We start from the raw sequence: 22753 nt of genomic DNA, 5'->3' as shown, positions 1-22753 counted from the left end.
GATACTGCACTGGTCGGTTATAATTCAAAATATGATGTTTATTCTTTTTGGGTTGATGCTCAGAGAACATCGCCCACCTGGCAGAGAGTGCACTGCGTTTCTTGGAGCTGGTTCAGGAAAACAACGTGAACACAGAGCAGGACCTGAGCAGTGAGGATGCTGAGGAAACTCTCCACCCCAATGAAAACTACGACTCGGGTACGAACCCACCCTCCTGCTGCTGGTGTCATACGTGTTTTTCTGTAGGTGAAAATAACTTGCTGTGTGTTTGACACTCAGAGCTGCAGGCGCTGCACGAGATGGTGCAGCAGAAAGTGGTGACGCTGCTCAGTGACTCGGAGAACATAGTCAAGCAGTCGCTAATGGAGAACGGCATCACGCGTCTCTGCGTCTTCTTTGGCCGACAGAAAGCCAACGACGTCCTGCTGTCTCACATGATCACATTCCTCAACGACAAGAACGACTGGCACCTTCGGGGAGCGTTCTTCGACAGCATCGTGGGTAAGAAACCTCAGAAAGATGGAAACACTTTAGAGGTCCGTACAATGGGGCAGGATCTGAGGTTAGACGCTTGTAAGACACAGTTTCTACATGTCGGCATTATCAAATCTTTCAAAATGTTGACTCAACTTTAAGGCAGGGTGCTCAGCAGACACCTCTAGGACTGTTTTGGATTTGTTGTAAAGAAGCCTCCGGTTTAAAAATTTGGCACTATTGAAGTTTAAACTGCTGCTCTCACTCCCATGATTTAGGGATTTATTTTTCCTAAATCAGACCGTTACCTTTTGTGACTGAAAAATTACTGCTAGCTGGATATCACTGCTGTCTCTACAGATGGTGAAAGGGAAAAAAAAAACAGTTTCTTGTCATCTCACTCTCTCTGTGTGTTGTCTGCTATTTTATCAATGTTGTACTGAAGGTGTGGCGGCGTACGTGGGCTGGCAGAGTTCCTCCATCCTGAAGCCTCTCCTGCAGCAGGGTCTGAGTGACACCGAGGAGTTTGTCATCTACAAAGCTCTGAACGCTCTTACCTGTATGTGCCAGCTGGGCCTGTTGCAGAAACCTCACATCTACGAGTTTGTCAGCGACATCGGTGAGTTCTGTCAGTCTGCTTCTCCCACAGCTGTATTTATGTCCTTCTGTCATCTTTATTTATAGCTTGTGTGACAAGTAGGTCAAAATTTTCTTTCAGTTTTTGACAGGATACATCATAGCACAAGTGAACTAATGGAACTAAGTGAAACTGTTACTTGTTCTGACTTCTGCTTTTGTTTCTGTTGTCTGTAAACAGGTTTTGGCACACTTAAAGAAATGGTACAATTTATATACAGATTATAATCTATTAGAACTGGTTCTAAAGGTGTGCTGTCTGATCGCATCAGAAATCTGAAGTGTTAAGGCGTTCTGAAAAGTCGGTGGATTGAAAAGACAGCCGTCTTAGAGAAGGAAGAGTTGTGATGGTGAAATATCGTAAATACTAACAGAGACTAAATAAGACTAACAAATAGAAAAGAGAGCTGAAAAAGGATTGTGATGCACAGCTGCTTTCTCCCATCTGCACAGCTGGATGGTTTCAGAAAGTTTTGGATAAAACTGTCCACAGGTGTTACCAATACTGGAAAAAATTGGGGCTCTACGTATTGTAGATATTTTACTGTTTACATCTTTACAGCCTCTAAAAACTTTGAGAGACAGTTTAGTCTCTTTTGTTTTCTTTTGTGTCATCTGTCCTCTCCTGCTCACCATAGCTCCGTTCTTGTGTCACCCCAACCTGTGGATCCGTTACGGGGCGGTGGGCTTCATCACCGTGGTTGCACAGCACCTCAACGTGGCTGACGTCTACTGCAAACTGATGCCTCATCTCAACCCCTTCATCACCCAGCCCATCATCCAAGTGAGTCCACACCATCATCTTCGCGCATCTTCAGTGCCTGAACTTGAAAACTTCGCTCTTCTTTGCCTCCCTGTATTGTCAGTCTTCTTCCACTTTTCCACACATTATTGACTTTTGTGAGGAGGTAATCAGAAAATGAAAGAAATTTAAGGGAAAAATACACACCTAAATATAACTATAAATCATGCACTTTAGGTTGATAGAAATGTGATTAAAACATTTCTTACTATTATCGTACACAGTTAAACTACAGTTAGCATGTCACCAAACTACACCTCTTCTGATTAGTTGCATTATTGTTATTTGCAGTATTTTCATACCAATATCATCTTTTGGTTGCACTGGAGCTCTACTGGTTTCTGAACCTTCTGTGTATACTTCGTCTGCCTCCTTAGATCGATAAGGAGCTGGTCCTGCTGAGTGTCCTGAAGGAACCGGTGAGTCGCTCCATCTTTGACTACGCCCTGCGCTCCAAAGACATCGCCAGCCTCTTCAGACACCTGCTGCTGCGACAGAAGAAGCGTGCAGGTTCGATCCCAGAGTGTCCCACACCTGAGGACCCGGCCATCGCTCAGCTGCTCAAGAAGCTGCTGTCACAGGTCAGAACTTCACCTCATTCTCACAACAGCTTTGGGTTATTTCATTTCAAATCAACAGGGAACTTTTGCTCCACCATCTCTGATGTGTTTAAAGATATTTAAGCTTAAACTCGATAATGTAATATTTTAAATGTTTTTTGTAGAATTTTAGACTTTCAGAGATAACAATAACAGAACAATGCCTGCTGACTAACTTTCAGCATTTTTTTTAGATGACAACGTGCTGAAAGTGGGTCAATGGGAAATTTTATGACAGTTTTCTCTTGCAAAGTATTTGATATATAAAACTAGAATTAAAAAAATGTATTTTATGCTGTAATTTTCAGGCAAATCAGAGATAGCTGGGCAGAAATTGTTCAAAATATTTGATGGAAAAAAACATAAGGACCACTAAGAGAAACAAAATGACCACACAGTGATGCAAAAGTACCACGAAAAGATACAAAACGACCCTAACTGAAGTGACACCATAATACCATAATGACGCAAAGCAATGACAAAATGATGAAAGATGACCACAGAGTGACTACAAAGCGACAAAATGACCATTTAGAGACATAAAACAACCACAAAGTCACACAAAATGACCAAAAAGAAAATCAAAGCCTGACGCTTACATTGTGACTCATTTGGTAATATCTGTCAAAATAAATGCAATATGATTTTTTGATTTTGCATATCGTTCAGCCTGAATTTGCTGGAATGCAGCAATATTTCCAAGTCTGGTTCCTTCATCAGCTCTGCAACATGTTTTGGAGACTCTTTTTTTCGCAGTTTATACCAGCCATTCAGTGATACAAAGCTACAAAACTTTTGCTCAGCTAATCAGTATATAAAATATTCTGTATATGAAAATAATCTGTTCTCTGTGAAAGTGGATAAAGAGTCAGTGTTTTGTCTAAATGAAAAAATCGACTTTTCACAGTGAAGTCTTTGCCAGATGACCGTTTTAAACTTGCTTTGTTTGCGTTTGAGCTCGGATGATGGATCTTCGTAATTTGCAAGAAAAACAACCCAAATCACACTTTTCCTGTTTATCCAAGTGTCAGATTGAGTGCAGTTGGACCAACACCAGCCAGGGGATTAAAAACATATTTTCTTTAAAATAACCATGTTTCTTTAAATTGACATTTAAAACAATACATTGTCCATCACTGTGGTGCGTCTTGATAAACCTTACATTGATGATGCCAGTAAAAAATTAGATTAATAAAGTTTGGATCCATCAAGAATAGCTGTGGTTTTAAATATTTGTATGAATTTTTAAAAATATTTTTTATTATACCATTTTTGTTTTCAGCAAGAATTTAAATGCACATCTGCAATGTACTATTTTATTTGACCTTAAATAAATACAGAGGCAAATATTGTTTTAATAATTTCTGCTTCACGATCTTTGAGTGGTGGATTTTTTAAAATCATAAATTATGAATATGTATGAATACAGTTGATATATCAAGCTAAAATTTCACAGATACTATTTGAAATATCCACAGTTTATGATAAAAAAAAATAAGTTACTGATAAAAAATAACAGGTAGAGCAGAAGAACCCTGATGATCTGAGATAAAATAATCAGTATATGGGCCATTAATCAATCAATAAAACTACAAATAAATTGAAAACAAAATAGGGCTTTTTAATATTATTGCTTCTTGCAGAAAGTGTACACAAAAACATGTAAGAATTATCTTTTGCAATAATTTACTTTGTGTTTACAAGTAGGGGAAAATGCAATAATATCAGTGTGTATGATTGAATAGTGGCAGTAGAATGTACTGCTTCTCCATATCTTCTCCATATCTTTGTGTGAAGTGCTCTGTTCTTACTTTATACTTATTTATGTTCAGTGCAGGGAGGTTGGTGTCAGATTTACTTTCCCATGAACACAGCAGGTTTCCTTATTCATGTGTCATGCAGTATCTTTGAAAAATTCCTTGTCTGTTATTCCAGTAATCCAAAAATAGATATTCTTACACAAACACATCCATCAGTGTTACATTCCTGACTGTGGAGGTTTTTTTTTTATGTCAATCTGCGCCACAGATCTTACAGTAAATATGTTTCACCAGGCGCTGCTTTATATTAATTTCTTTGGAAATTCGTCAGCTGTAAAAATAAATAAGTATTGGAGGCACAAACAGACATGAAGGTCAAACTGAGGAAGGTCTGCCAAGCTGTGTGGGAGTCAACAGGAAGAATATTTCACTTCATCAAAAGATTTACTCCCATTTTTAGTTCTGGTGCAGGATAAAAGCAGGAATTCGGTTATAATGAAAAGAACATGTGTAACTATGATACTGACTGGAAGTATTAACAATTTTAGTTTTACTTTTTTTTAACATTGTAACGAGTTTTTATTATAAGTGCTGAATATTGTGTGCTTGAAGCTGCACTCTGACAGAAAACTTTAGAACTTTTAAACTTTTTATGTTGCCAAGTCTGTTTACACCGCAGGCGCTACACAGATTAGAAGACTGATTAGAATCAGAATCAGTTTTACTGCCAAGTGAGGTTTCACATATGAGGAATTTGACTTGATGTTTCGATGCATTACAGTAAACAATGACAAGTGGAAACATTTTAAAGGAGGATAAAACATTTTTAAAAAGTGTTACAAGCCAAATAAAAAGCATGTGTAGCACATCCAAGGAATTACAAAGGTGATAAAAGAAAAGGAAATATATAAATGTGCTGTAATGTACAAATTATTCACCTTAGATTATGCAAAATTACATTAGTTACAATTAACAATAGTCCTGTTTAAAAAAAGCTGATTGAGTCAGTGCCTTAGTCTGTTGATATTTCAGCAAAAACATTAATTTTGCTTTGATTCAGCCAAAAACTAAAGTGATTTTCACATTATCTTTATGGGACAGTGTCAGAACTAAATGTTGAGGATCATGTTTAAGTGAATAAAATTTTAAATTTCAGAGCTCTAATGTGCAGCTATAAATTTAAAACAAGCAGCTGCATTAAGTGGGGAAATCTGGCAGCATTACCAGTCCTCTCTGTACTACTTAACAGTAAAATGTTTTACATTCCTCACATCTCCGCCTTGTTACAACTGGGAATTATAACCTTGACTGCAGAAATATTCTCCTTTGGGAGATTTCCAAGTCAAATAAAAAAAGCTCAGGAGGTTTTTGTTAAGGAACATTCATCAGAGGGAGGCAGGGAAGGAGGATGGAGGTATTTAAACATTTTAGATCATCCTGACCACAACTTTATCTGTTTCAGAGGTACAACAAGCTTAAACACGCTAAAACATGATTCAGACTCCCACGCTCGCTCCCCTCAGCTTCACCAAATGAAGGTCTGTGGACGCTGAAGGTTTTCTCTGAATTGAACCAGGAGGGCCAGAAAGTTTCTGTGGAACGTCTATAAGGAAGACATATATGGGGGCTGAGCTTTTTGCATCCTGCACAATATTTTTAGTGTAAAAGCTGCATCTGGAGAGCAGAACAGACACTGTTCTGAGGAAAAACCACAACTCTGTGAAACATTCTGTAGCCACAACTTTCACACACCAGCATTTCGTGAGTGTAGTTCGGAAATATCTCATTTATTCACACACGAAGCCCAAACCAAATTCATCTACTCAAGTTCAGAGATACTGTTTTTTGCAGAGAGATCATATACGTGGCGTCGGATCAGGTTCAAGTGGTTATCGAGGTGTTTGCTGATCAGAGGCTGTACCACAAAGCAAGTTTTTGACAAAACCAGGCTTTGTGTTAGCCAGCTCGACAAAACCTATAACTTCAGTCAAAGATAATGATATCAATCAGGAATGATCAATTTCTTTGTTAACCAGTTGTTCTTTACGCGGCACCTGTGTTGGCGATCTGTCTTTGCGGTACCAGTCACCGTGTGATCGAGCTGTACAACATCAGTTACCGTGGTGATCTGGCTCTGTGGCATCACTTACCATAGCAGTCTAGCTTTGCAGCATTAGTTACCGTGGTGATCTGGGTACAAGGCATCAGTTACCATGGTGATCTGGCTCTGTGGCATCAGTTACCATAGCAGTCTAGCTTTGCAGCATCAGTTACCGTGGTGATCTGGGTACAAGGCAGCAGTTACCATGGTGATCAGGCTACAAGGCATCAGTTACCATGGTGATCTAGCTCTTTGACATCAGTTACCGTAGCAGTCTAGCTTTGCGGCATCAGTTACTGCTGTGATCTAGCTACACCAAACTTCATCTCTGTTTCAGAGTTAAAACAAGCTAAACCTTCTAAAAACATGTTTCAGGGTCCCACAGACATTCACCATAGCATCATTTTGACCAAATGAAGATTTGTGGTTGCTGAATGTTTCCTCAGAATTGAACCATGAAGGCCAGGAAGTTTCTGTGGAACTCCTATAATGAACACAATGTATTTGACTATCCTGATGCTGTTTGCCAAGACAAGGAGGGGCTGAGCTTTTTGCATCCTGGACAGTATTTTTAGTGTCAAAGCTGCATCTGGAGAGCAGAACAGACAATGTTCTGAGGAAAAAAAACAACTCTGTAAAACATTTTGCCGCCACATTAACAACTTTCACACACCAGCATTTTGTGTGTGAGTGTAGTTCAGAAACATCTCATTTATTCACACTCGAATCCCAAAACAAATTCATCTACTCAAGTTCAAAGAAGTATTTTTTTTTTTTGCAGATGTCATACATGTGGAGTCAGATCCGGTTCAAGTGGCCAATTCAAACTCACCTCTCTAATCAGATCTGATACGTCGGGTTCTTTGTATTCTGTGAACCTTCCTTCACATCACACATTAAAACAACAACAATTTCACTGATCTTGGACCTTTTTTTTGTTTAGTCCGGCTCTTCAGTCTTCATTTCATCATCCCAGCAGACTGATGTATCCCAGCAGGTACTGGGTGTAGCTCAGATTAGCTTTAATAATGGCTGCTGTCTGATTTACAGGCTTTCATTTCAATATTTGGTACCAGCATCAAAGGCAAACGCAAGCAGGGATGAAAATCAGTCCAGCGGATGCAGGAAGCAAAGCTGACAGTGGAATCATGTTTTAGATAAATGTGGCAGCTTCCACTGATCACAGTTCAAGTAACTGAATTAACTTTGTGGCTCTTTAAGTCTCATTTATCTTCAATAACAACAACCTTAAACACCAGCAGCACCCTGATTCAAATCCAGCTGAGATTTACCGTGAAGTTTTTAATCAGTCAGAGTTTATTTATGTAGCACTTTTCAAAGAAATCGGATGCAGTTCAAAGTGCTTCACAAGCAACTGACAAAACAGATGTTAGAGAATAATGCACACCAAAACAAGAAAATTTAAAAATGTAGATTAAAATGTTAACAAAATGAAATTATAATACTTCTAAAAAATTGAAATCCGTGTAAAAATCAGAATAGGTGCCATTTCCTTTTTCTACAACAGCTGTGTGCCATAAATCATAGTTGCAGTTAAAAAAAAAAAAAGTACATAGTTAAAAATAAAAGTACACTACTGACAGTAATAATAATAAATACAATTCTTTTGTAGCTTTCTCCATCATTGTGGTCATTTTTGTTTCTTCCAAACTTTCAATATCAAACATTGAACAGAGTCCCTCCTGTTCAATGTTTGATGTCATGTTTTGACACTTTACATATTATGATCTATCAAGCAATCAAATTTTATTTGTAGCATTTTTCCTGCAGCTCAGTGCAGTTCTGGGTGGTTCATGGATGACTGAGGACTTGATAATAAGAAAGGGGAGAGTAAAATGAGATCATAATATGGCATTAGTAATAAAAACTATACTTAAGTGTTTATCTGTAATGTCCTCAAACACTTTGGTCACTATTTTTTTTTCACAAAAGTTACTCAAACAGTAGGAAACAATGCATTTGTTGGGGACTATTTTCAGTGGCGGATGAATCCACATTTGGTGTTGTCATGTGTGAGGCTCATCAATGTGTTTTTGATAACGGTGGCGCTTTATTTTAGCCCTTTAAATGAAGTGTATTTCCTTTTAGCTTTAGTGCACGGAAATGAAGATCAAATTCAGATAAGTGCAGTCATATCTGGTAGAGCAGAACCTCTCATGCTGCTGACTGAACTCTGTTCTGAAGGTCCCCTGTGACCTGGTTTGCCTCCAGAGTCCTGTTTGAAAGCTGGTCCAGCTCTCAGTGTTCACTCTGTCCTGCTCTGTGTCCTTTGGTGTTCAGGGGATGACTGAGGCGGAGGAGGACAAGCTGCTGGCGCTCAAAGACTTTATGCTGAAATCCAACAAAGCCAAAGCCAACATGGGCGAGCAGAGCCACCTGGGGGAGGCGGTGCAGACCGGCGTCATCGACCTGGCGACGCTCGGCATCACCGGCCGCCAAGTCGACCTGGTCAAACCCAAGGCTGAAGCCGAGGACAAGAGAGGTAAGCATCACCTGGTTTCACAAAAAGAACCTCAGATCTGCACAATGTCGCCTGCTTTAGATGGGAAACTAAGCCCTGATCGTGTTTATGATCACTGGGAATCACTTCCATTGGCAACATTAATTATTGCTGAGTTTTTAACAAGAACTTTTCAGTCGTCGGCCTCAGACAGTGTGAGGTGGAGATTTGTCATTTTTTTGGACACTTTGTATCTCACAGGAGTTTGGCTTTCCATTTTCCCGTTGTTTCTTAAGTGCATTTTTGTATAAATTTTAAAAAATAAACTATATTCTCACTTATCTACATTATTTTTTAGGTCAAACACATTCGCAGCAGTTTGAACATGGACTGTTTCCTATGTGCAAAGTCACTCCATTGAATCAGAGGATCATCCAGAAACTTGCTCACAGTTTCTTGAAAGAGAATTGTGTCTGCCAGGATTGATAGCACTAGAGGAAAGTTGGAGAAGGTGCAGTTTTATACGCCAACGTCAGTAGGGACAAGAGGTGTTATGTTTTCAGATTTTCCTGAAAGACAATATCTCAGGAACAGCTTGAGGGAATTTTCTTGAAATTTGGCACCTTTGGCGCCTCAGCATGAGTGAAATGATGTGACCAATTATGTCAACATAAATGTGCTGAATGCTTCATTTATAATCATTCAGGAGGTTCACAGAGAGTTTGATCCCGTCTGCACATCATTAATCAGCTAAAAGGTTATAAAGAAGTGTTTGAGACAATGTTTTGATTATTTAAATCTGGAACTGTGGTATGAAGTTCAGAAACAGAAACCCAGCGAGGGCAGCTCAAGTCACCGCTGATCAATTCAAAATATTTGGTTTTATGGCCCTGCAGTTTCTTTCTAATCAGTTTTCATTTAGAACAAAAGTGGTTCATTTGACAGTTGCAATATTTATCTTTCAGCTTCTTGATTTTCAGCTGATTTGGAACTGATTTTAGGCAGTTTTTTGACTGCTTTTAGCCATACTTTGTAGGAGGTTTTCAACTTGCATGTGGACTGGTTCAGGACTGGTTTTGGATTGCTTAAAACTAGGGTATTGGACTGGTTTTAGACTGGTTTAAACTTGTGTGGGATTTTGGATTTCAACTGATATTAGACTTGATTTTCAATGGGTTTTTTGGTTTCCAATTGGTTCAGGACTTTGGACTCTGTGGCTCCAGACATTCTACTGCAGGACTCCTGGTTTTTGTAGTTCTTTCTGACTCTGGTTGGACGTTTAGGCTTGTTGTGATAAATCTGAGACTATCAGACAACTCCTGATGATGCTGATGGAGAATCTAAACATCAATAGTTTATTGTTGTTGCTGAGGGCTCTATGTTCAGCTGGTGATCTCACTTCCTATCTTCATTTTCAGGAGCCTTAAACTTTACCTTCTGCTTTCTTCAAAGACAAATACAGTAATCAACTGAAAATCGTCCTCAGATGTTGTTTGTTGCAGAGCAGGACTCTGATAAATGAGCCACTCTTAAAAGTCAAGAGTTGTCTCTTAATTCCAGATGTTACAAAGAGAATTTTCACATTTCTAGTGAAACGGGGAGTTCAGTTGTCTTCCAGTAAACTGTTGTGTGATCTCGCCAGACCTAAGCTGTAATCAAGCCCATGTGATTCATATTAAAATGTCCTTTCTGTTCATTTCAGAGTCCGTCGCTGCAGCATCTGGTACATTGTTCCGTGCTTTTCACTCTGAAGTGATGCTGCATGTTCGCTGTGAAAGTCATAAAATGCTTTAAGGTCCCATGAAATCAAAAACACCTTCTTCCATGTTGTTGCCTCGTGGTCCCGATCCGCTGTCTTATTGAGTGGCCAAACCCTGCCAACAAAGACGTTTTTACATATTTTAATATTAATATTTTGCCCTTTAATCCTCCTAATTGTATTTTTTTCTTGGTGAGCATCGGTGCATAAAAATCCCATCCAGCCATTCGGTTCCTCGTCTCGTTTCACCTGCAGGTCTTTAAAGTCAGAGGATTGGAAACTACAAAGCAAAATTAAGATTTGTTTCATGGGACCTTTGATGTCTAACATTCACTGTAACCAGTTCGTATATCGGTGCTAACAGCTGCATTGTTGTGCTGTGGGCTTATTTCTAACTAGTGATCTTAAAATGAACCACAACTAGGATTTATCTAAGTTTCAACTAAGCTTTAACTATCCATCCATCCATTATCTATACACCGCTTAATCCTCACTAGGGTCATGGGGGGCTGGAGTCTATCCCAGCTGACTCAGGTGAAGGCAGGGGACACCCTAGACAGGTCACCAGTCTGTCGCAGGGCCACATACAAAGACAAACAAGCACTCTCACATTCACATCTACGGGCAATTTAGAATAATCAATTAACCTCAGCATATTTTTGGACTGTGAGAGGAAGCCGGAGTACCCGGAGAAAACCCACGCATGCACAGGGAGAACATGCAAACTCCATGCAGAAAGATCCCGGGAAAGCCGGGACGCGAACCAGGGATCGTCTCGCTGCAAGGCGAAAGTGCTAACCACTACACCACTGTGCAGCCCTTAAGCTTTAACTAGTTATGTATATTTTAATGTTTTTTGTGTACGCTCTCATTTGTTTAGTTCCTTCAGATAACAAATATTTTGCCTCCTTTTTTTCCCCCTGCTGAATTAATCTTTTGATTCTCACTCTTGACTTTCTTAATCTCTATTTCTCTATATTCAGCAGCTCTGTCACTATTTTATCCTCTTCCAATTTACATAAAGATTAAAAAGATTTATTAGTAAATTACACTGGAATTATATTTTGTGCCTACACAGCCACATAGGTCCATATATTGCACACAAGCGTGCCCAGCCCTCATGGATTTACATGGATTTTACACCAATATAGCAGCAATACATCCAAAACACACATTATTCTACTGCTCAGTTCTCAAACAAAATATGTTGTCTTTTATCCCAGGCCTGGCAAAGAATTCTGCCATGAAAAAGGCTCCTCTTCTAAAACATGACTCAAGTTTTTCATGATCATCCTACCAAAAGAAATCAACATAAACAGAGGACATTTTACTGAAAAGTATGTCCCTGATATCTTCATATACAGGACAGTAAAACATAAAATTAACCTCATTCTCAACTTCACCTAAGTTACACAACAGACAAAGTCTGTCCTTCTCTGGAGCAGCATAAAACCTCCCAGTCTCTAAAGCTAACGGTAGTGTTCCTGAGTGTAACTGTGCACGCAGAAATCTCTATCTTTTGCTTAAATTATACTTCACACAAGGCTCCACACTGTATCTGTCCTTTATAAGACAATAAGTTCGGAATTTTGGTTTATACCAAATATCAACAGACCATTTTTCTCTAAACCTAGCAAACATATTCCTCCTCATACATGATGAGTTGCTGAAATGAAATAAAGATTTTAGCTCATACATATGATGTCACTGCTGTCAGCATGTGTTGGTTTCAGAGTGTTTATTAGTGGAGCAGAATCTCTAAATATTAGAAGAATCCTTCATTTAGTCATGAAAGCACCAAAACCTTGTGGAGAGATTTTTCATTAAAGAACTTCAGCCACACAAATTTTCAAACGTATTGTCTTATATGCAGTCCTATATGTTTTTACACAGCAAATTTCTTTGTTTGGGGGTCAAAATATCTGTAATTTAGTGTACAGAAGTCAAATGTGCATGTTCTAACAAGACAACTTATGTCTTTAATAGCATATTTTCTGCATATTTTTGAAAATGTGCATGAATCTATAACAATCTAATGATGTAATATGCTAGTAGTTTAGTATCAATGGTAGCATTTTTTCCTAGATGGACTCCTGGCATTCGTTCTTCCGACAGATCCAACTCTTAACAAGCATGTGACAAATTTAACATGGACTTTTCCAACTCCAGTAAAACCTTGTCAATTCAAACTTTGATAGTTTAAAGTACTCGCTTAATTAAAAGGGTTTTCATGACCTCAACACTGTAAATATGTTTGACATAATAAGCTTTTCCATTCCAACCTTAAAGTTAATGAGCTTTTACTGTATATAGAAGGTTCATAGAAGCTTTATGTTGCCAGAAATACATTAAGGTTTCAAAAATGTGTGAAAAATAGTAATGTCATTAAAATTATAGCTAAAAAAATCCATTTTAAAATACATCCAAAAATATGATGCCAATGCCTGCTATCTTGAAATATGGATGCTATTTTGAATTTTTACTCAGCTAATGCTTGTTTTTTTAAATGGCCAGCTGGTTAGTAATGGCCACACCAAATTTGATGAGTGTATGAATTTTTTAATGATTTTTTTTTATTGTCTGCTTTGCTGTTAAGTGTCAGCTTAAAATTTGTCCTGCAGGTGGAGATGCAGGAAAAGTTATGGGACTAGTAATGTACATAAGCAATCATTTGCAGAAAATGTCAATAAAATGTGGAGAGAAGCAGCTCAGGATCACAAACGGTCAGCTATTTGCAAGCAGGGACTACATTTTGCTTTGACTGGATGCACAATTTCCTTTTTCCTGTTAGAAAACAAAAGTGAAAGATTACATTTACTGACTGACTTCTGACCTGCATCTTCACAATATTTCAGCTATAATCAGCAGATTACTGGAGAACTTCTTTTGTTCAACCGCCAACCAGAAACACAGTTAAATTAATCACATTCTATTTTTTGTAATCAGAACATTTTTAAAATAAAAACAATGTATATTCTGTGATTGCAGCTTCTTAAATGTCAATATATTGTGATTTCTTTCCTCCTCTGTGACCATAAACTAAATATCTTTCAACAAAACAAGACATTTGAGGCAACGTTGATCCACATTTTTAAACATTTTGTGACATTTTGGAGCCCAAAGTTTTCATTGATTCACCCAGAAAACAATCGCCAATGAGAATTATACTATATCACTGCAGCGCTTGTGATCAGTAACGACAACAAGGATTTAGGTTTCCTCCAGGGTGAATCTGCTTTTCTTCTGTGTTTACCAGTTGGTCAGTCAGCATCAAACAAACACCAGCCTCCTTTCGTGAGGCAGTTAAAGTCGACAGAGCATCTCCGTTATATGAGAGGCAGCGTGGGAGTCGAGCCTTTGAATTCCAAATCTGTGCATCTCCATGACCAGGTCATAACTAACCCTGAGTTCCAGATGTTTCTCTGCAAGTCAGCAGAGCTAATTACTGCCGTCTGCAGCTGAACACTTGGAAAAAGAAAGAGCCTCGAGGAAACTCCCCTCTCTAATCTCCCACATTAATCATTTTCCTTTTTTGCCGTGCACCTTACAAACCTCACATCTGCACTGCAAAGAAGTTCATCTGATCACACTCAGCTGAGCGCTACAGCTGTCTCCCTCTTGAAATGACATTTATTTTACACATTTGTGACATTTCCTCCCATATTTTAATCTCACTCCAAAACAAAACTCTTGATTCAAAGTGTATTGAATTGGAAACAATTAATCACGTCTCGAGCTGTTTCACGCTTTTCTTGTTACCGATACATCTTCAGTTTTCCAGAAAAACATTTTTTTGAATTATAAGCAGTTGTGGCTGCATCTGCTGAGCATGTGTTGGGACATTTTGTGGATCTGTGTGGCATGAGAAAGGTCTAACGTCCGGTTTGCATGTACCTGTTGTGTTTTATTTCCCTGCAGCGAGGAAGCACACGAAGCAGGACTCCACCATGAACGAGGAGTGGAAGAGCATGTTTGGATCTCAGGAACCGCCATCCTCACAGGCCGTCACGGTAACGCCAAGCCTCCAACGCTGCAGCTTTACTGGTGTTTGTCTGCAGCCTGTTAAACCAGAAACAGATCCACACCTGGACCGTTTTCTTGCAGAGCAATTTACCCTAAATGTGTTCACAAGACACGAGTCCAAAACATACTTGGGTTGTACTACAGCTGCAACGATTACCTGATTAATGATTGACTATTAAGTAACTATTTCGATAATCCGTTAATCAGTCCGAGTAATTTTTAATACAAAGTCTAAATTCTGAGTGCAGATTCTTTAATGTGAATTTAGTTGTGTATTTGTGTATTTTCTGGTTTCTTTTCTCCTCAATGATATCAGTGAACATCTTCAGACAAAACAAGACATTTGAGGAAACACTGACCCAAGTTTTTAATTTTTTTTTAGTTTTCTGACATTTTCGCGATCAAACAATTAATAGAATGATCTAGTAAATAATCAGCAAAATGAATTGGCGTTTTCACTCAATCTCCAGTTGGACTCTCGCAGTCGTTGGTGATTTTAGCACAAATTCACTAGAAACTACTATTAAATGGGAATTTTTAGTGCAACAACTAACAAATACTTTGATTTGTGATTAATCTGCTGATGATTTTTTTGTTTATTTTGATTGCTCTGTTGCTAAATGTCACAGGATGGTGAAAGTGTCCATTAAAGAGTCATAAAGGCAAAGCTGACATTTAAAAGACCACCAGGCAGAAGCTCAGTTCACCATCTGGATAAATTCTGTGATTGCAGCTCCTAAAATGTGAATATTTTCTTGTTTCTTCCCTGTTTGACAGTAAACTGAAAATCTTTGGACGAAACATGGCATTTGAGAAAACAGTGACCCACATTTTTGAACATTTGTGACATTTTAGAGACCAAACAGCCGATTGATTCATCCAGAAAATAATCCACATTAAATGAATAGTAGTTTAAAAAGTGTTTCTGCTGCTTTGGTTTTGTTAGTTTCAATTTCAGCCAGTTTTCTTCAGTTTCATCCTCCTTTATGTGCCTTTTTTTGGGGTTAATTTCAAGTTAGTTGTTACTGAGGATTCTGAAGATTTCACAGAAAATGTAAACACAGCGTCTGGACTTTTTCAGTAGTAAACCATGACATAGACTGATCCTGACCAAGGTCTTGCGTCATGTGATCTGTGATTCTCTGAGCTTTGAATACAAAATTAAGTTTTGGAGTTAATTTGGTCTCAGCTAATGAAATATCTGACTATAGGTGAATTTCTTTGGATATGATGTTTATTTGCAGTGAGATGTTTGTCTCTAGGTCTCCTCCTTATTAAACAAGCTGTCAGTGTCTTTCTCTCATTAGCACAGTGTTTGTGTCCACTTGGCTGCTGCTGTTGCACAGAAACGTGTTTCTTATTAGCTGCCACACTGAACGTCTAAACAGTCACATCAGAGATTAAACTGTAGTCTGAATGTGGGCCAGATTTCCACTCTGAGTGGGCCCAAATCAGCATTTTATAAGTAAAGCAGCTTCATTATGACTTCAGTTTGATTGTTTACTTCGTTGGCTCTGGTTTGGTTTATTGTGGTCAGACGTGGTAGACATCTTCTGCTTGTAGTCAGCACTCAGTCAGTCCAAAACCTAAAATATTTAATACCACAGCTATTGAAAGGATTACCAGGAAATTTAGAACAAGAATCATTTCCATTCATCTGTATAAAAACAGCTGCATGAAACAGTTTTACTCACTTTTTATCTTCCTTCTTCTGTTGTGGTTAAATGGCACCAACAGTTTGCTTCAAACTACTTAGCCTCCAATCTTTGGCCAGCTTTTTTTTAATGAGCGTCCGTTGACATTAACGTTGCGGATTTAGTTGCAAAACCAAAAGGCAAACCAACAGAGGACAATACTAACTTTTAGGAGATTTGTTGGATCTGAAAAAACAAAGGTGGCTTTTTCAGGCACGAATACCACTGATTGAAAACTGAAATTAACAGAAAAAGACAATTGAAATAATTTTTATGATAATCATCAACTGAAATTTTATGATTCTGACAGCTGCAGGTATCTTTGTATCCTGGTGACTTTTCATGTAATGACGTACTTTGCGTTCACTGCTAATTAATTATGCTACCATGCTAACGCACTAAACTAAGACAGACTCAAGGTTAAAACTGAAATGAAAAATGAAAGTAAGAAACTTCTTAACCAACCCATTGATGTTTCTTTATCATTGTGGATTAATACGTGGATTCTTTTCTCAATGAAGCTGTCAGAGAGGAGGAAAGAAACAAGAAAATATTCGCATTTGAGAAGATGCAATCACACAACTTACTTTTTATTTTATCAGTTGTAATTTTTCAGACATTTATTTTCTTTAAAGGTTCGGTCTCTGGGATTCAGTGGCGTGTAGTGTTGAGATTGTTGATGAAAAATGAACTTATGTCCACGCGTATCACTGTCATCTTTCATGCATGTATGAAAACTCACAGCGGTCACCAAAAACACAAAGCAGCTCTTTAGAGTCATTATTTAATTTCTCCATTCTGGGCTGCTGTAGAAATATCAGGGTGCATTGCTCCTTCTGTAGATAGAAGTTGTTAATTTTAAGATGACAAAAACAATTATTTTTACTTTTAGGTCAGAACACTGAAATGAAAGTAGAATTCTGAATATTATATTCAATGTCTGTAAATAGGCCCTCCCAAGTCCTGCACGCTGAGCTTTAGTTTACCTGAAACTGAATGTCAGCTGTCCCCAAACCAGTCCAGCCCAGCGTGTGTGAAATAACCAGACTTTAAGTGGTTGTTTAATGATGTGAAATATCATCCTGAGTCAGTCTGCAGTTGGAAAAATCTCATTTGAATGTGTTTGCAGGCCACTGACGGGCCGGTGAGTCAGATCAGGAAGAGTGCTGTAGCTCCGGCAGTTCCTGTGTTACAGTCGGTGGCGAGTGGTCCGGCCTATCAGCGACGCATCAACACCTGCAAGGCAGAGCTGCAGCAGCTGGTGCAGCAGAAGAGGGAGCAGTGCAGCGCCGAGCGCATGGCCAAGCACATGATGGAGAGCGCCGAGTGGGAGAGCCGACCACCTCCACCCGGTAACGCTCTGCAGCCACGCTACACTGCAGACAGGGGGCGCTGTATCCAACATAGCTACCACTTTACACCACACTGCGGACAGGGGGCCTCACAGAACTCTGTTGTTTCAGGTTGGCATCCCAAAGGTCTGCTGGTCGCTCATCTCCACGAACACAAAGCAGCGGTAAATCGCATCCGGGTCTCAGATGAACATTCGATCTTCGCCACGGCGTCCAACGACGGCACCGTCAAAGTCTGGGACAGTCAGAAGATGGAGGGAAAGACCACGACCACCAGGTGAGTCTATCAGGCTGCTTTCACAGCCGGTTCTGCTGTTTTAAAGTCTAATTCCACTCAGAAAGAAGTCTGTTCTGAGGCAGTTTTCAGATTCTTTCAGCTTGTTTGGAAGTCATTTCTGCTCCAACAGACGACTCACACGATGTGGAAACTGGAGGCTCACAATGCTGAAACATTAAGAATGAGACTCATAAAGATGCAGCAGGCTTCTTACATCCAGTAAACAATTTTATCAAAAATTATCTATATATGAATAGACAAATATATCCAAAAATTTGAGGAAAAAGTCAAAGTATGTAAGATGTCAAAGATAATTAAAAAATCAAATCGAAAATGTTTTGAACTATTTTAGATTTTTTTTAAATATCAAATGTAAAAAAATCTAAATAGCACAAAAATTACAAAAAATCTTAAGAAATTTGACAGAATATTAAAAATAAATACAATTAAACATTACACATATCTGAAACGTAAAATTACAAAATACAGTAAAAATAAGAATCAGAATAAACACAAAAATCTGAAAATAAAAAAAATTAAATACTTAAGAATGTTTAATTTTTATTTTTATCAAAAAATCAACACAAAGCTACTTATGTCGTCCATTGAGTCAAATCTGCATTGTAAAAAGCCGTTAAATAAATGTAGCGTAATAGAAAGTACAGTCATTTCCTCTGAAGTGCAGTGCGGTGGAAATAAAATAATTTCCTACGTAAACTGTCACGCTGTCTGTTTAAATAAAGGTTAAATGAACTGACAAAAACTCATTGTTTCCTGTTCTTTAACATTTCACTCTGTCTCTGCAGGTCTGTGTTGACTTACTCTCGTATTGGAGGTCACGTGAAGACGCTCACCTTCTGTCAGGGCTCACATTACCTGGCAGTGGCCTCAGATAACGGATCCATCCAGCTGCTCGCAGTCGAAGCAAATAAACCACCAAAGTCTCCCAAAGTGCAGCCCTTCCAGACCAGGTAACAGAAACACGTCCGCAGATAACAACCTGGGTTCACTCTACGTCACTGATTGTACTGTTAGAAGATCAGCCATGACGGGTTGTTCGTCCTTCAGCTTGTGGCTTCGTCTCTTTCTGGGACATAAATCTATTTTTGACTGAGTTCAAGTAATGTTTGATTCAGTAAATTGCCTCATTTTAAGTAACAAACAAAACTACTGTGGCTTCTTGCTGTCAGACCAGAAAAAACAAAGAAAACAAATCAGTTTCAAGTGATATAAGTTTGTTACGTCTATGTTGTAATGCCATAAGATGAAAAATATTCTCCAAGATTTTTTTTTTTTTAAAAGTTCCTGTCGGCCAGTTTTTTTTTTTTGCACATTTAAACTTAAGACTGTTTGTACAGCAATATCTCAGAGGTACCGTTAATTAATCGGTCGGTCATTTCTGAGAGCTGATTGGGTCCTGGCTGCTTTTAAAATGAGGTCCAGTTGAAGTTAGCTGATGCAGCTCCAGATGTTGACAGATGTGTCCCTCTCAGGTCTCTGGACCTGCAGGAGGACGGCTGTGCGGTCGACATCCACCACTTCAACTCGGGCGCCCAGTCGGTGCTGGCGTACGCCACCGTCAACGGCTCGCTGGTCGGCTGGGACCTTCGCTCCAACTCCAACGCCTGGACGCTGCGACACGACCTCCGCCTCGGACTCATCACCTCCTTCACCGTGGACATGCACCAGTGCTGGCTCTGCCTGGGTCTGTGTTCATTCACACATCCACCATGGGCTTTTTAGATTTTTACCATCTTTACTTTTTTTTTTTTTAATCAAAAATATTTAAAATGTATCCAAAAATTTGAGAAAATATGAGAGAATATAACATAAAACAAACCAAAAAAAACCCCAATCAATAGTTAGAAATATTACAAAAATATCAAAAAAAAATATCAAAAAGACAGCTTTAATCTGTACCGATGTGTTGGATTTTAAAAGTTAGATGAACTTAGTTGAGTAAAAAGAACAATATTTCCTTCGGAGATGTAGATGAGTGGAAGGAACAAGTAGCACAACATGGAAATACATTGAAAGTTATTAAGCACATGTACCTTAAATGTACTTAGTTACTTTCTACCACTGAGTGTGTGTTTGTGTAATAGGTAAGTACAGGTAAAATGTACACAGGTGAGACAAAGAAAAAGTAGCTCGTGTGGACTAATGCAGTAAGGTCTGTTAGTTGTCTTCCTGTTGACTTTTGAAATTGAAACATTTTTATTAAAAAAATAGAAAATGTAAGAATATATAAAATGCTTAAAATCTGTCAAAAGCTGATAAATAATATTTTAAGATGGCAAACAGGTTTTTTAAAAAAAACAAGTTGTAAACCACTGATTAAATCTATGACTTTGTGTTGTATTTTAGAATCTTCTTACTTTTTTGTACATTTTAAAAGAGATGTGAGATGTTTGAGTTTTGTCAGAGTTCCCATCTTTTGCGTCCTCTGCAGGAACCAGCAGCGGCACCATGGCCTGCTGGGATATGCGGTTCCAGCTCCCCATCTCAAACCACTCCCACCCTGCCAGAGCACGAATCAGACGGCTGCTGATGCACCCGCTCTACCAATCATCTGTAATCGCAGGTCAGACACATTCAAAGATGTCTTGAACCTCAGTGAAGCTGAGAGTCAAACAAGTTCATGTGATCATGTGATGATGTATGATTAATATCCGTCTGTCTGTCTGTGCAGCCGTTCAGGGGAACAACGAAGTCTCCATGTGGGACATGGAGACCGGAGATCGTAAATTCACCCTGTGGGCGAGTTCTGCACCTCCACTATCTGAGATGCAGGTTCGTCATTGTCTCGAACTTTCGCAATAAACAGCAGCATTCAACAGTTGTAGATACCAACTCTGATACAAAAAACAGACAAATCTATTTCAAACTAAAGGTATGACAAACTGAACAGCAACGACTGTAACTGCTAAGGTTATAAACTGTGTGAATCTCTGAGTTTCAGTTTAGTATCTCTGTCTATGTGCTTTGCTTAAGTATACAGATTTTTTTATGTAGGTAAAAGTATCAGTACAGCAAAGCAGAAGTACTTAATTACAATAACTAAGTACATGCAGTTAGTTTCTGAGTGTGTTTGTGTTTGCAGCCGTCGCCTCACAGTGTTCACGGGATCTACTGCAGTCCTGCTGATGGGAATCCTCTGCTGCTGACGGCCGGATCTGACATGAGAATCAGGTGTGAACCAAGAAAACCGCCTGAAAACCTCCCTGCAACACTAAACTAACTGGCTTTTAAAAATTAGGCTTATAAACGATGCACACCTTATTGTCTTCTATAGTTGTGTATTTTTGTACGAGCCGTAAACTGGTGAAATAATTTATAAAATGCAAAACAAACATAAAACCTTTTCTAATCTTCATGCAGTTTATCAGCTTTATTTTTGATGTTTAAAATCTCCTGCTCACAGAGAACACTGCTGCATATTAAATCAAGTGTTTAATAATAATCTCAACCTCAACATCGATCCAGTAATCAACAGTGAAATGATTATGTCATCTTGGACAGACTCGTGCAGCCCTACTAAACACCTAATCAAACTGAAACTCACAGTAAAGCTGAGGGGAGCTGCATATATCAGCCGATAATGTAAATAATGTTGCAGTTTCACATTATTTCATACATTAAGTTTGTCTAAGGGTGTAGCTTCGTAAAGATTCGTCATAATCATCAAAAAATCAGCACAATATCTGTCATTAACTCACTAATTAAACTGATGTGTTGCTTCGTGCATATAGAGCCTTTATATGTAGTTTTTTTCAGGACACTGCTGCTGTAAAATATCCCATAGTGTCACTTTTAAAATGAGAAAATGATGCTGCAGACGCTGGAGGAACCAGATGTGATTTTGGGGCTGTAGTTGCACTGATCCATGAAATCAGATTTGGGAGGATTCTAAACAAACTTTGCAGCTTGGCTCCTTTTTAACAGCCACTGATGGTAAAATGATTAAAACAATATAAAACAGGAGAGAGTTATGGTCTGAGCCTCCTGTCAGTAAATTCCCTCCAAAGACAGAAATGGACTCCAACAGCAGAACATCTGCAACTCTGAAATTCAGGAGAAGTCCTCCTCAGACACAGAATAAAAACAGATGACGCTGAATCACAGCAGCTGAATGTGAATTATTGGAAACTAAAACAAACAAACCTGCAGATGCTGCAGATGCTGAGTCATGACTCTGAACATGTGGGTTTAAAGCAGCGTCTGACTGGCTGTGTTCAGGTTCTGGGATCTGGCCTATCCAGAGAGGTCGTACATCGTAGCAGGAGGAGCCAACGATTCGCTGCACTGTCCGTCTGTCCTGTACAGCCGCAAGATCATAGAAGGAACCGAGGTCGTACAGGTGGGTACATGCACAGGTACACACTGTACAGGTATACACACACAGTTACACTCACACTATGCTACTACTACTCACACAGGTATATACACACTGTACTACTACTACACACAGGTATATGCACACTGTACTACTGCTACATACACACAGGTATATACACGCTGTACTACTACTACTACACACAGGTATATACACACTGTACTACTACTACTACACACAGGTATATACACACTGTACTACTACTACTACACACAGGTATATACACACTGTACTACTACTACTACTCACACAGGTATATACACACTGTACTACTACTACACACAGGTATATGCACACTGTACTACTGCTACATACACACAGGTATATACACGCTGTACTACTACTACTACACACAGGTATATACACACTGTACTACTACTACTACACACAGGTATATACACACTGTACTACTACTACTA

The 22753-nt window shown here is 38.8% G+C and overlaps 1 protein-coding gene across 2 annotated transcripts in view; it reads left to right on the top strand.

Moving 5' to 3' along the window:
• Window positions 1-22753, top strand: part of pik3r4 (phosphoinositide-3-kinase, regulatory subunit 4) — a 29296-nt gene that overhangs the window by 4307 nt on the left and 2236 nt on the right. The window contains exons 6-21 of one of the 2 annotated variants that reach the window (XM_023269842.3): window positions 64-198; window positions 280-501; window positions 920-1093; window positions 1749-1894; window positions 2290-2493; window positions 8674-8875; window positions 10536-10556; window positions 14511-14602; window positions 17439-17661; window positions 17773-17938; window positions 18745-18909; window positions 19432-19643; window positions 20391-20522; window positions 20631-20731; window positions 21042-21130; window positions 22178-22298. In XM_023269842.3, coding sequence (XP_023125610.2) covers window positions 64-198; window positions 280-501; window positions 920-1093; window positions 1749-1894; window positions 2290-2493; window positions 8674-8875; window positions 10536-10556; window positions 14511-14602; window positions 17439-17661; window positions 17773-17938; window positions 18745-18909; window positions 19432-19643; window positions 20391-20522; window positions 20631-20731; window positions 21042-21130; window positions 22178-22298 — 2405 coding nt within the window. The remainder of the gene's footprint in view (window positions 1-63; window positions 199-279; window positions 502-919; window positions 1094-1748; window positions 1895-2289; window positions 2494-8673; window positions 8876-10535; window positions 10557-14510; window positions 14603-17438; window positions 17662-17772; window positions 17939-18744; window positions 18910-19431; window positions 19644-20390; window positions 20523-20630; window positions 20732-21041; window positions 21131-22177; window positions 22299-22753) is intronic. The other variant, XM_023269843.3, reaches the window with a different exon arrangement.

This window comes from Amphiprion ocellaris, chromosome 9, assembly GCF_022539595.1.
Source record: "Amphiprion ocellaris isolate individual 3 ecotype Okinawa chromosome 9, ASM2253959v1, whole genome shotgun sequence".
Taxonomy (NCBI): domain Eukaryota; kingdom Metazoa; phylum Chordata; class Actinopteri; family Pomacentridae; genus Amphiprion; species Amphiprion ocellaris.
Note: the sequence above shows the minus strand (reverse complement) of the source record. Positions and strands in the feature narration are given on the sequence as shown.